Source organism: Betta splendens, chromosome 1 (assembly GCF_900634795.4).
Source record: "Betta splendens chromosome 1, fBetSpl5.4, whole genome shotgun sequence".
NCBI classification, from domain to species: domain Eukaryota; kingdom Metazoa; phylum Chordata; class Actinopteri; order Anabantiformes; family Osphronemidae; genus Betta; species Betta splendens.
Window position 1 is genome coordinate 1,570,919 of NC_040881.3, and position 15,037 is coordinate 1,585,955.

General features: G+C 41.1%; 1 protein-coding gene and 1 long non-coding RNA gene across 4 annotated transcripts in view; one reads left to right on the forward strand and one right to left on the reverse strand.

Annotated features, from left to right (window-relative positions):
• Positions 1 to 15,037, forward strand: part of LOC121201878 (uncharacterized) — a 34,191-nt gene that overhangs the window by 18,701 nt on the left and 453 nt on the right. For both annotated transcript variants that reach the window (XR_005897067.2, XR_005897062.2), the window contains one exon: positions 9,374 to 9,515. This is a non-coding gene — a long non-coding RNA (uncharacterized LOC121201878). The remainder of the gene's footprint in view (positions 1 to 9,373; positions 9,516 to 15,037) is intronic.
• Positions 1 to 15,037, reverse strand: part of lcor (ligand dependent nuclear receptor corepressor) — a 58,538-nt gene that overhangs the window by 14,445 nt on the left and 29,056 nt on the right. For both annotated transcript variants that reach the window (XR_008695752.1, XM_029160189.3), the window contains exons 3-6: positions 12,621 to 12,700; positions 9,356 to 9,488; positions 5,026 to 5,493; positions 1,231 to 1,321 (exon numbers count right to left, since the gene is read on the reverse strand). Coding sequence is in view for 1 of the 2 variants with exons in the window: in XM_029160189.3 (XP_029016022.1) it covers positions 1,231 to 1,321; positions 5,026 to 5,493; positions 9,356 to 9,488; positions 12,621 to 12,700 (772 nt within the window). In the remaining variant the exon portion in view is untranslated. The remainder of the gene's footprint in view (positions 1 to 1,230; positions 1,322 to 5,025; positions 5,494 to 9,355; positions 9,489 to 12,620; positions 12,701 to 15,037) is intronic.

Genomic DNA, 15,037 nt, shown 5'->3' on the forward strand with positions numbered 1-15,037 from the left:
GACATGTGCTCACTAAACAAATACAATGTGAAATAATGTACAAACTGAAAGACACATTTCAGATGATTTCATGGAAATGTGCTCAGAAAATAAATTGAAATGAGAAGTTATGTTACTGCAGGCTTCAGGTATTGACTATCAAAGATAAATTAATTTTAATGGGGGTGAAGCAGCAGGCTCCACTTCCTTGTCTAATAAATTTTACATTACCTAATCACCAGAGACTGTCGGTGAGGCTCAGGGCTTTAGAGTCCTCAGGCAGGAAGCTGAGCCCAGTCCTTGGGGCTTAGGGTACCATCTATAATTTTACATATAGTCTTGTTGTAAGTATACTTTACTGTACCAGGGTTTGTGGCTAAGGCCTTGTGTAATGAGCTGGCCAGCAATATGTTACACATTAAAGTAAAAAAAAGTATTACTGTATTCTGTTAGATTTCTGAAATGGTAAGGTGTTTTAAATCAAGTCTGTAATTGACTTAGGATTTGTCTGTATGAAAACCTGCCCATTGTGAGCATTCATGTAAAACCTTCATCCCTCTCAGAGCAGAAACAAGCTCTGACGGTTACTGACTCTAGGCCGACTTCAAGGCAGAGTCACGTTCGTCAATAAACAAATGGGCTACAACACCGAGACCTGTCAATAACCACACTGACAGAGCCTGGAAGAAATACAGCCATGGGACTGACGATAGCTCGGGTATTGATCAATTGAGAAGCACCAATAAGTAAGAGATGAAAGCTGGGAGGCCTTGGCAGGACTTGCACAAGGGTAACGGCAGCGTCACAATTTAACAATATAAACTCTCAAAAAAGTAGAAAAAAGGCAGTAAAGATCTGCACACACACCGATATACTTACACTTATACTTATATAATTACTGTATACTTGTTGTCATGTCAGCCTGTGAAATTCATGTCTGTTAGCTAAAAGCGTAGCCCGTAGACGGTTTGAGTCAAATTTACACGTGTGCCAGTTTACATTCTCAGCAGTATTCACACCACAGCGTACGTGTCGCTTACAAACTCGAGTGTTAACCATCAACACAAAAATATTTAATGATTATGAAATGAGAAATGAACTTCAAAGCCTGTAGTGTGAACATAGCTTAAGTGTTAGACTGTGAAGTGGTCGGTGAGAAGCGTAGTGCAGAGACACAACAGAGAGGCTGTTTAACTTCTCTGAAGTTGTTCTAAACATGCCGCTGTTCTACCAACAGGTTCTGTGTCTTACCCTTTGACATCTGCTGCAGGGGAGACGCCAGGGAACGTTTTGAGGTTGTTTGTATTGTGGTTCTTCTTGGTGGAGAGGTCTAGGACACCGTCTAAAGACAAGCAAACGGAAAATGTTTTATTGCACTCCCTTTTCTCGTATGAAAGTAATCTAGTCAGTCAGAACTTTATTTCATTTGGCATTTATCTCTATATTGACATTAAGAGCGGAGACGAGAACAGCATCCAATCTTTTCATAGCTATTGCTGCTGCTACAAAACCAACCAAAGAACATGCACAAAAAAGTGATTGTGACATACTGTAGCGAGAAAAAGTCAATTAACGCAAAACTAATTTACACTCAATCAAGCATACAAGTGCACAAAAGTGACACATGTCGTTTTCCAAAGATATGTATTTTATACTGCACATTTTATTTAATTATGTTTTCACAGAGGCAAGGTTAGAGTTAATGATTGATGATGGATCAATGCCCGTTTCCATTATGCGTCTTCAGGAAGCTTTTGATACGGTTAAAAACCAGCGTGTTTCTTTTACACTACAGAAAAGAAACAAAAATCCCATGCATGGCTTATATGGTCTTTTATTTCTTGTCACATTTCTGATGATGTTTTCATCTCATCTATTCCACAGCATCACTTTTCTTTCAGCCATTCATTCAGGCAGCAGTATTTTTCCACCTCTCCAGACCTCTTTCACTGTCTTGGTTTTCCCCTGACATGTTATGTGTTTGACTGTACAGAAGCACTGTTTTGGATCGCAATCAAAATTTGATTAACCTGCGCAAGAACACGGTTACCTTGGCAACCATACCATATTCTCATTTAAGTGCGAGTATCACTCTGTCCTCCATACTCATAACTGTGCTCTCTATGAGGCAGTTCACACTCCATATCACTCACATTTGCAAATGGACGACGCAATGTGTTTAGAAGGTAAAACATTAGTCAAATTTACCTCCACGGTGAGATGTAACTGTCAGTCTGCTCCCACTGTTAATTAATAAAATCAATTTACATCTTAAAACATGTTAACAGCTCTGCAACTGCTTGTTTGTGTCTGCATGTGAAAATTACTTCTGTGATTAGATGACGGGAAAAAAAGACTTAAGATATTTTCTGTGCTGCAGAACAGGTGGACTCTCAGTGACACGCTGGAAAAGAAGTCTGTTAAACGTGGCAACATGCTGCGTGTGAAATCTCAGTTTATTTGTGAATATGTTTGTACAGGAAGTCAGGTCACCAAACGCACTAGGAGACTTACGATATCATCTTGTCTGGGTACAAAAAGAGTAAGGTTGGTTTAAACTAATCCGCTCTTTTTAAAAATGGATGTTTTCCCACTTTTACCAAAACAAGACGGTAAGTTAGTTAAAATTAAACACATAAATTTAAGACCTCATTAATGGGAGAACTATGCTGTTCACAAGCCTTTGATGACCAAAACATCTGTGTTGTCTGATAAAAAGAAATGAAAATAAAACTCAATTCATCTCAGTCGTTGTTGACACATAATGTGTTTTTCTTCTGTCTCAAACCTCATGTACTGTACAACCCGTACGAGCCTGTATCGGCACAGGACTCCATGCTTTGTTAATGCTAGCCAAAAAGCATTTTGCTTTTTAATCACACAAAAGATAAACACCAGTTGATGATTATCAACAGCCCAGGATGCAAAAAAATAAGGTATTAGCTCATATGCACACAAATTTAAAAGCTGTAGCTAAAATGGTATTGCTCAAAAATCAGTCTTAATCAGATTGCACTCGAATCCAAAAATGTCCAGTAAAAACAGTCATAATAAATTATACATACGGAGTCACACTAATGAGGCCCTTCTCTCGGCTAATGAACATCTATGTTAACATGCTTGTTTTCCCATAACACACCGTTGGAAGTAATAACTCCCTACGCTACAGTATTAAACAGTTTCCTCATCAGCATGCAGATGTATGCAACAAGATGTTCCCAATTCTAATCATATCACAACTGCAACTCAGACACTTCAGTCATGTGGAGTTTGATTCTGTAAAACACACACGCACACACACACACACACACACACACACACACGTTACCATTTCCTAAACAGGTGAGTCACAAATCGTTTGCGTTCGCGCTGGAATCCTCTCCAAACAACTGTTTTTATTTACTGCTGCATAGTTTCAGTGAGCTGTGTGTAGAGCTTTGTCCTTTTTACAACAAATCTACTGAATACTGTTCTTCTCGCCTGTGGGGCGATGTGCTGTTGTGTTTGTCTTGTGTGCATGGTTTAGTGTATAGTGCATGATATAGTTCTAGTACTGTAGGTGTTTGGACAAAAACCTGGGCCTTTACATACATGTATATGGATGTAAAGGCCCAGTTTTTTGTTGTAAAGGGACCGAGGCTCTGTCTACGCTGATTCTAAAAGCTGCTGTGACTGGTCACACTGTAGTTGAGGGTTATAGCAGCAGTGCTCGCTGATGAGCGAGCGCCACCCCCGCTGCTTTAGTTTGATTAACCCTGATCTAAATTTCAGAAAATGATGTCTTTAACTGACCTGTTCATGAGCCAAATCACTTTGTAACCAATACGAGCGTGCGCTGTCTGCTTATATTCTCAAGTTAAAAGGTTTTCTTTGTTCGTTTGTTTTGATCATCTGTGGAATGATGCACTGTATTTGCTGCGAAAGAATAGGAATGTGATTCAAGAAGAAGAATGCAGGTTAATCAGCCAGGAAGCATTTAGTCAATAGCAACAAAATTTAAAAATCCATGTTTTGTGGATTTCTTTTCATTGAGACCTAAACCACAGTTAACTCAGTGTTGGGGTGTTCAATACTGTGATTATAGTCATATAAGCAACAAGCAACAAATAACCTTGTCCAAACTTAAAAAAAAGATCAGCTGCATTTTATGAATGTTTGACAGCAGTAAAGTAAAGGCACCAAGAGACGAGGTGAGGGAATCGCCTCGTTGTAGAAATGCAGCACACAGGCCATAGTGTGTTAATGACGACTTTGTGCAGATTTACTATAGAGCTGCTGTGGTTTTGGTTGATGACTTCTTTAAACCTTATTATTTTTTATTTGTGTGTATTTTAAAATTATTATTTTTATAATATATGTGGACAAAGTGTTATGTTGGGAACTAATTTAGATTTCATACTGCACAGTAGATCATTAACTAAGGTCAGGGTTTCAACTTCTGATGTAGTCCTGTTTTGATTTTTATATATCTTGGAAAGTGGGGTAAAATCCAGAGGAATAAACAGTGTTTTTCCAATACAAAACAATCACATAAAGGCTTAATGATGCTAATGGAATAGAGACTAGTTTCCTATATTTGTGTAATTAAAAGCAAACTACATTGTTAAATAGCATTGATTGGAAATACAGGTTCCAAAGTACAACGTTAATGAACAGAAGTGAGCACAGTTATCACTACTGCAATAAAAGTGATTGCACCAGCAACTCATAATTAAGGCTAACTACATAAACAAGATGATAAGGGAATATGGAGATGCAGCAGCTGCATTAGTGCTAAAGGTGCCAATATACCAGTAGGTTTGTGAACCCAAACACTGAGGTAATAGATGACTACTATGTCTAGAGAGCTCAGCAGGAACAAATTCCTTGAGATAATCATCTACTGGTGTATTGAGACTTAGTGTAGCATCAAGTTTGGCTGACATTTGTGAAGGTCTGGTTTGGTTTAGTTGGAGCCGCGGAATTAGAGATTTACTGAGTTTCTATTATGCAACCCCATGTAGTAATAGATGTAAATATCAGAGGTCAGTGTGTTCTTGCTCTCACCCTGCTGACTGGGCTCTGGGTCCACCTGGCTCTTTTTGACAGTGAGGTCCAGCGGGCAGTCCTGATCAGCCATGAGAAGCTTGCTGAGGACGGGATTCTGTGCAGAGGCAGCAGCTGTACCTCCTCCACCATTACTGGCTCCTGTACCATTGCTGCTGTTGGTGCAGGCAGGTGCTGAGGCAGCAGTTGAGGATGTGGGGGTGAGGCCAGGCGCCTGAGGCAGGGATGGAGACGAGGAGGCAGATGATGGAGGGGAACTGGGCACAGGCAGGGTCCTGGGTGGGGAGCAAGGGGCCTGGGCCAGAGACACCACTCTCGGCAGGCTTTGGTCCTTCATGGTGCCGTTGGGCAGGGGTAGGTCGTCCTGAGTATTTTTTGAGGTATATTCTGCAGCGAATTGGCGGATCATTCGCTGCATGATCTCACGAGCCACTAGAGGAATGTGAGGGTCTGAGAAACTTGGGAGGTCTGTAGAGAAACAAGAAAGAGGATAGAATAGGTCATTACTCCAGGAGTGTTCAGTCATTGCCATGTCCAACAGCGTATTTATCCCATTTCATTCTGGAAATGTAATCCTGGTGCTTATCCGGAATAATCCAGAAATCACTCAGAGGCATCTCTTAAGCCTGCCTACAGAACATGATGGCACCATGATATCAGTGTGTGCGCAGCGGTTATCTGTGGCCAGAGCCTCCACAACTGCATAACAAATGGATAAAGAAGCACAAATAACATAATAAAAGGTCAAAGGTAAAGTTTGCACATCGATGCCCTCGTATCAGTGTGGTACAAATTATTCCACAGAAAATCAAGTCTGTGTCGTGTCATTAATAAAGCAACCTGTTTGAAGCCTGAAGAGTTTACAGTTTGTGTGATGTGTGTGGCGATAGTGCATTAGAACACACTAAAGGCAGAGCTGATGATTTGAATGAACTCGTCTCCATATCACAGGATTCTAAAGGCAAATGTGAGGCCATCTGTCGCTTGGGCAAACATTGTAATGCAAGCACCCAAAGCATGGCTCTAAAAGTGCATCAGGATGAGTAATGAATCTAAAAACAAAAGAATGATGGCAAAAAAAAGTTGTTATACCCAAACCTCCTACGTTCATATTAGATGTGTATGGGGGGTGTACAGGGGGGTCATCTCTGACTTTGTGAGCTGGTGTGAAAATAACCACCTGATCCTTAACACCGGGAAAACAAAGGCCTCAGACACAAACTGTGGATACTGTCAAATGGAGGAGGTGGTGGACAGGAGGATGCTGGTGAACTAGCATCCATCATGGAGAACCCTCCACCCCTGCACCACTGTAGAGGCTCTGAGCAGCTCCTTCAGCACCACACTGTTACAGCCACAGGCAGGAAGGAGCTGCTGCAGGTCACTGCTCCCACAGACATCAGAATGGACAACATATCACTGCAGTGACACACATTATGTACCCACAGTGTATTTCAGTCGTTGCTATTATACTCAGTTGTATTCACATTTTTGTTTTTCGTTGGTGTTGTGTAATTTAATAATAATTTAGTAATAATTTTTCTTGCATACAGTAGTTAATACTGCTGCTGTCCATTCTATACTGTTCTTCCATACCTCTATACTGTTGTCCTACTTAATGTCTCCTTGCTGCTGTAGACGAAAGAATTTCTCCTTCGTGGGATGAATAGTCTGTCCTATCTTGTGATTTGTTGTTTATTTTACATGCTACTCACTTTTGCACATAACTACAGTGTATGAATTTATTCATAAGGATAAATTTGTTTAGCTGCAAACACAGATGTCAGTATTAAACTTATCTCTTACATTATCCCTATATGTTGTAACTCGCTTGTTATTAAGGCATTAATCTGGCATTGTCCCACTTATGTGTGGCTAAATTATTTGGATACTTTCATGCAAGACTCTAAATCCTCTAAACAAAACATCATTTGTGGAAATAAGCCAAAAACATATACTGTGCAAGTGCAACGTAAGTGCTGCTATTTTCCAACCGTGCCTTGAACATCTGCTTTCCCACCATGTTTCCTGTTGTTTTAACTGTGCTCTGTTTCCTCCTCAGGTTATTTTCAGTTATTTCAAATTAACACTCTGTTTTCTCAACTCATTTGTACCCGTTCTAGGCGGTGAATACCTGTTTCATTACAGCATGTGCTCTAACGAAAGTAACAATCAGAGCAACAAAGTAAATGTGTGAAAAACGTCTCCGTGCATTTGATGAGTAGGTGATGTTCGTGATTTCTTAATTTCTTGGTAATATTTTAGTTTTCAGTCCCGAAAACACAACAGTTCGAGTTCATGCACTGTACAGATTTACTAATTTACTCTCACACAGACTGTGACCTTTGCCCACGTTGCCATGATCAACCAGGTCTTAAATGATATCAAAATCCAGGAAGTGGGTTAGTTTGCTGAAAATATGCCCTAATTACACTGCTCCATTTGGACAAGTAGAGGTTTTATGCCGTCACCATGGGAAATAGGCTGCCTTATTTCAGAGAGACCTGGCCACATCATTAATTTAATGGAGGCAGCTCTAGTGTAAATGTCATTTTTTAAGTCTTGTTTTAATCTTGACATTATACCTGCACGTAATAGAAATCCAAGCAATTGTTCAGGCTTCATGTTTGCAAGAACAGGACAATATACTGCACAGTGACTCTGTTTTCTGGAGCACAACTGCCTGCTGTAGGTGTGCAGAGTAGTCCTAAAAATAAATTTAACAATCTAATATTTGACTGATGATGAGAACAAAGGTCATGTTTGATAGGAGACATATTAAATCCTGTATATAAAGACAGTTGAAAGGTATTTATGTATATCACAACTTTAGTACATGATCCACCGGTGTGCAAGTGTAATATAATGCTCAGAAGCCTAGCCTGTTACAGTTTAAGATTGTTATTGCTGGTGCTGTTGATAATGTAGTCTTACAGAATTTAAAATGGTTGGAACAGTCATAGGAACACACACTTATTACATGACTGTTCATACAGACGTGTTTTTGTACTATTTGTTTGCTTTTGTAGGATTAATTTTACATATAGAATAATGTTGCCCATTGAAACTTCTGAAAAAACATTTTTCCCTTTTTTTTCTTGTTCTTATTGTCGCCTACACAGTTTGGGCCCCTTCCACCATGTCTGCCTCAGGCCCAAGGACAGACATTACACTACTTTAGCAAAGTCAGCAGTCACGACCAACTGTTAAATGAGCGAGTGCCTCCACCTTTAGTATGTGTGTATGTATGTATGTATGTATGTATGTATGTATGTATGTATGTATGTATGTAAACCACTCCACTCTTTAATACCTTATCTCAAATTGGCAGTTTCAGAAAATGGGGCATAATCAGCATGTTAGTTAAAACACACCAAGCTGCAGTTGTTTTCAGTATGCACAGTTGCCCATTGCACCTCTCCATTAGTCCTATGTAGGTAAATTTTCATGCCAGAAAGCCCTGTAGCTTGTCCACTCTGCCCATCTCAAAGTGTGTATTTCCAGACCCCTGGTGGGAAACGCTGTTTTAGGAGTCTGTCGCATGTGAAGTTGATCGCCACCCGTTTTTTATGAAGCGTTCATGACGTCATAGTGGTCACGGGTCACAGCATCCAGCTTGTTGATGTCTGGCTAAAGCTAGCAGCTAATGACGCGCTAACATCTTAAGAGCTAACATTCTGTTAATGGCCCATTAACGGCCAAAACAACACTGTGTGGGGAGTAGTGAATGGATCCCATGGTTTTAGCTGGAGAGTCTGACTGTAAAGGACCTGAGCCCACACAGACTCCTTGGAAGACAGCAGTAGCTGCTTAGCCCTCTGTATCACTGAAGCACGTCACTGCCTGTGATGCACCCTATTCTGCAGCTCCACTCTGTCCAGTTGCATTGGATTTACTGTTTAGGTATTCTGCGTTTGTCTGGGCCACCAGAAGTGGTTCTTTGAGTGGCCTGTCTACTGGGACCTCCTACAGTTTCCCTCATGGCCTCTCACAGTAATAATGACACTGCTCTTACAGGTCGGAAAAATGGGTCGGCCTCTCTGGCCCAGATTTGAACTGGTTTAGGGTGTAACTAGAAGGCAGGAAACTCTTCTCTTTGTGCTAGTTAAAAAACTTCAATGTGGTGTCCCACAGGGATCAGGCCTTGGCCCCCTTTTCATCCACCTAAATAATATTTTACACTCTAATGTATACTTTCATTCGACATTTGGCTTGAAGTTTTCCAGTGAAGCCCTTCAATTGTGCAACAGCGTTCTGTGTCTTGTATAGAAAGGTCAGTGACAACATGCCTGATCTAGAATGTGTGTACAGTACAATGTATGTGACTTGCCTTTTCTGTGGAACACAGCATTGAGGAAGTCTTGGGCCTGTCTCTCCAGCTGGCTGATCCGAGACTGCTCCTGTTTGAGGGCTTCACACTCCGACAGCACCTGGCTGCCGCCGCCGTTGTCTGCGCCGTGCTCCTACGCAGACAAACACAGGGACAAATGGTGAGTTAAGACATATTCTGTCAAAAATAAAAGACCATCAGCTTATAAGATGATGGATATAGCTTATGTGCTCAGCCAGTAATAGAGCTGCTGCAGCTATACTGTAGGTATATGCGCAGCTATAGGTATATGCAAACACCAGATTTCATATCAATATTAGTATAGATCAGGTAAGGAACAGTGTAGCTGCACTGGGTTTTGGGGTATTTAGAGTATGTGCGTAAACCTCTACAGTATGTTAAATTTAGTTATTGTAAGTGATTTGCCTGGTAAAGATATGTGACTTCCAGATGTATTATTTAGTGTCACATTACAGTATATTTCTTGGATCCTATGCTGTTTCCTATTTTTCCAAAACCCAAAGACTTGTCGTTTATAACAGCCAACCCTGTGATGTGAGGTGCACTAAATGTTTGGCCAAAGTTCTTTTCTGAGAACAAAAGGTTAGTGTGAATGGAAACATTAGGTTCAAATGTGAAGCCTCTGAACTGGGCGAAGGATTGAGACAACACGATGTCAGCATTGTTTTTACAGCACAAAAAAATCTATTTTTCTACTCCACACTGTTCAGCTCCCAGGATTTTAACTGGAATCAGGAGGCACATAACCTGCCCCAGTATGATTTCAGTTGGAATCTAAGATCTTGCGCATTACTTGTAAGTCTTTTCATGCCATTTCCCTTTAGCTCCACTTAAATACCAAGTCGCTACAGAAATAGATGCTGTTTATCTGTCCCAGGCTTCACTGCAAACTGACATGTAATTTGGTTGATTTTTAAACAGAGTTTGGTGAGATACTTAGTTTGGTGAAGTACTCAGAAGTAAACAGACATTCTTATCATTATTATTATTATTATTATTATTATTATTATTATTATTATTATTATTATTATTATTATTATTATTATTATTATTATTATTATTATTATTATTATTATTATTATTATTATTGTCTGTGTCAAGGGCAAGAGACAAAGGAACAGGATGAAAGTGTGTTTTTAAGGCTTTTACGCTTCCTCCCTCGCCCTATTTTAACCCTCTGTCTGCTGCCACTTTGCATGACTTCGGATCAATGAATCAATGGTTCTTGCCTTCTGACGATCCTCTGGTATTTCACAAACAAGCTGAGGGTAATAACAGTAAAACAGGGAGAGCTTTCAAGCCGTAACAGATGAATAAAAGATGAAAATTGTATTGAGTGAGAAAAGGAATACAATTAAGGCTGCTGCAAATTGTCTTATTTGTGTCATGATTTGCACACTGTGAGTGGCAACATAATTATTGACCAGTCCAGCAGCGCTGGTAAAACGAGCTCCTGTAACCTATAACCTCCTGCTCGGCTTTGTTTAATTGATTTTGCAGTGGTAATTGATTTTTGTTTTTTTTGTTCCGTTCAGGTCTTATCTTTAGTAACCGTGCACTGTTAGTATGATTTTCGTATGAGCAGAAAGACAGATGGGGGTCGATGAGGCGGGGGGAGGGGGTAAAGCAGGGATGTTTTTAGGAGACAGATGGCCGACCTCAGAGGTTGGACGAGAGTCAAGTTGAAAAACAAGAGACTGCCACAGGACCCCCCCCCAACTTCCTTCCCTTCCTCCTGAGTCCTTTTCCTTTGCTTCTTCTGGAAATAAGAAGCTGCTGACAAACATCCCTGAATTATTTTACCTGTCCAGAGGAACTGAAATCGGCGAGGAAAGAGGAATGATGACAGCTGCCAGCGTTTTCAGAGTCATTATGTTGTTTCTGCATCGTACTGCAGCGCTGTGTTCATTGCACAATAGCAGTAATATTGTAATAAGATAAGTTTGACTCTGAGAAGCTTAAACTTAACTAAAAATATTTAGATTTCTACATACTTCACATTCATCCTGATTTTATATGAACTCATTAATGCTGTACTGTAGATACGACCAGGCCCCGGTGGAAATCAGCAGCTGCAGCCTCCCCTGCAGTCCTGCTCTATGCGCCTTGTTTTTCGGTACAGTGAAGCGTCTGCGTCACGTACTGTAAATGCTTCTTCTAATGCAGAGGCCTATGTGTGGAAGTGTAGGTAATACTGTATTTGTAATAGTAGTTGGTTCAATAAACTCATTATTATTCTGCTCCGATCACCACCACCCTCCTCCCCCCTCCACATACAGGCACACACACCTTCAAATCATTATGTTGCGTCTCTTTCACAAGCTAAATTGAGGTCAAGACCATGATGGTTGAACAACACCAATAACAAGTATGCAGCAGCAGCAGGAGGAGGCACAGACAAAGATGAGCTTCCAACAAAAACCTCAAAAAAGGCAGCAGACAAAAACAAAATATGTGAAAGGAATTACTTCACAAAAGTAGCATAAGTGCTGTATTAGTCAGGAAGCATTTTCCGTCTGTTCCTCAGAGTGAATACAGAAAAATGCTATGGAAATGCACAATGATGCACATTTTTTGCAACATTAGAATGAAACATCTCGCAATCTCTCGCACACAATGGTGGTGAAATGCCAGGTGTGTTTTTGGCTTTATTATTTTGTGCATGTGTATCTAGTATGAAAAACTGCAGAATAGCCTACGATCAAATTAAATCTGCCTGCACCTACATTTGAATCTGTACGTATTGTCACTTTATTGCTTGTTTGCTAACAAAGCCAAGAGTCATGTTTAGCGCACAAATGATTCTTAAAGTCTTGTTGATCCAGGCATAACACAGAGCAGAGACGATCTGAGCTGTAGCACTGTTCAGACACTAGTCTGAGGTGAGTCAATTATCATGTGCTCAGAGCCGTGCGTGCTTTGCCCCGGTTTCTGCCTGCCAGGCTGCATATGGCTGCCCTTCTCTGCTGCTGCTCGTTAGTGAGCCTGAAACTGGAGCCTGCAGAGAGAAGTGTGTTCTGTCACTGACATAACATGCCCAAAAGTAAGTAAGCAAAGGAAACAACGTTCAAATATAAGAAAGGAAGATTACAATAGTAAATATTTTAGTGATTAGATGCTATTAAATAGTAGTAGTAGTAGTAGTAGTAGTAATAGTAGAAGTAGCCTTCTTGTTTTTTTTGGAAAGTGCTCACAAACATGTATTTACGGAGGCTCCAAAGAGTCAGAACGCTTTGAGTCTTACCTTGACTTTTTCACGTCTTAAGCAGCAGAACAGACAGTTTTCATCAAAAGACCAGTCAGACACTTCTTCAGGTTCACAGTCTGGGTCAGAGAGGGAGACGAAAGTAAAGGATTGAATAAAGTTAAATATATGTATTTTACTCTGTGCTTCAACCAAAAGCACATTTGGAAGTTGTCTTTTGTCTGTAGTACTGAGTAATACCGTATCTGTGGCTATGTCTAATCATGGGTACAGTTTTACAGCACCTGCAGCATACAGTACGTTTGATTTAAGATGCTTAAACCTTATAAACGTCATATTTGTGCCCCAGTGTTTAGTACATTGAAACAACAATGTAACAACATTGTTCTCTGAAGACGTGAAGTACAGGACGATCCACAGGTAAACCTCCAAAACCAGATGGATCTATTTTACCAACATCAAGTAAAAATAAAAAAGGTTTGAATGAGGGTGAAGTTAGAGAAATTACATTAAACAGAATATATAAGATATTAAAGATGCAGAAAAAAAGGAATGAGCAACCTCAGCAGTTTCTATCGATCCAAGGGTGCTCATATCATTAGAAGTCCTGGATTTGTGGGTTAATGATTGATTCTGCTGATGACTATCAGCATTTCAGGTCGGCATAGTCCACTTATCCTTCAACATGTAAATGTATTCTGATCTGACAGAGCCAAAGTGAGAGAGGCTGCTGGCGACTTGGTTACAGCTCAGCTGTTGCCATGGCACTGCACTTCCTTTAAAACCTTCAGCTCAGTCTGAAACCCAGAGTGACAGAAGCATATACAGAAGGAGAGAGAGGGGAAGGGCAGAAGTGTGTTACAGACAGCCTAGTCAGCTCCACTGAGGGAGAGCGGAGAAACACAAGAACAAAATCAATATGGCCGGAATTCTGTGTGAACATACAGTTCTGTACATGTCGGACCAGAACCTCCAAAATGTCACCTTTTCAGCTGCTAAGAAAAGAAGCTGAGGTGGAAGTGTGTCGTCAGCCAGAGGATGACGGTCCATTTTTATGATACTTGACATTTGAATCTGCAAACCGTACTGGCTTCAGACAGTGTTCACTGCCACGACAGCAGAACGTGTCAGAGGAGCGGTGGGAATAATGAGGCGTGAGGGGGTGTGGATTTAGAATCAAGGTTGAACAGCAGATCAGCTTCACCCTGATCGTCCGGGCCGGCGCCGTCGTGTTTACAGCCACCAGGACAGGCTCATGTGATTGAAGTGCTTTTCAAATGATGACATGTGTCACAGTGCTGGCCTTGACATTCCTGTGTGACATGTGGCACAAAACTGGACAGTCTCGGACGCGCTCTCTCGCTGGACGGAAAAGGCCAGAGGTGATCTGTGTTTGAACCCTGCGGTTGTGCCACTCAGTGTCCCTGGGAAGACGCCAATTAGCTCCAGTCCTACTGCTAAAGTGACCCCAACCCCAGCAGCAGCCGTGTGTGTGTGTGTGTGTGTGTGTGTGTGTGTGTGTGTGTGTGTGTGTGTGTGTGTGTGTGTGTGTGTGTGTGTGTGCGTGTGTGCGTGTGTGCGTGTGTGTGTGTGTGTGTGTGCGCTCCATTTGAATCAATCTTTAAGCATTTGTGATTCTGCTCATCAGTCAATGTGTTTACACAAACCTAATTAACCAGATAACGGTTCCTGCACAGCTTCGTTTCCTAAATATCATACTGTGTATAGATTTCTGCTGCAGTCACCTGACTTCAAAGGCAGGCCAGCGTTTGTACAGCCTGTGTGGACGTTTAAAACCCTTCTGCTGAGGGTGAAAACCACTCTCAAACGCCTTCACGCAGCCTGTGGAGCCTCTGCTACAGGAGCAGAGGAGTCAGAGCAGGTACCAGCCAAATACATTTACTGCAGTACTTGATTCACGGTACTTCTACTTACAGTACAGAATTAAACATTTATTGGACGATGCTGCATTACCCACCTGGCTGTGCACATATTGGTTTGAATAACTATCAATAATACAGTAATAATTAAAAAATATCATGATCACTTTTGGGGAAGGCATCTTCCACCTCTGCCAACGTCCTTGGAGCCTGTTCTGTGCTCATGTACTGCATGTGTTGTTTGCTCAGTGTAGTGTTGTGATGAGGGATTATAACATGCGTTTGTATGTTTGTTTTCAAATTGCTAATCTTGTATAGAGGAGCCCCAGAACAGAAAGAAACTCTGACTGAGTCGCAACACGGCCACTTGAATCACGTCAGAAACGTCTTAGACAAACAAGCATTGAAGTGGATGAGGATCATTCGTGTTTCTCTAGTTTCCCTTCAGCCTACTGTATTATCAGTGTAAGATGCAACTTCACTGTTTTTGCACCTTTAGGAATGTGACTGCTTTGTTTACAGCATGTGTGTTAAAGCGTAGTGAGCGAACGCGACGGTCAACGAGCCAGAAACATT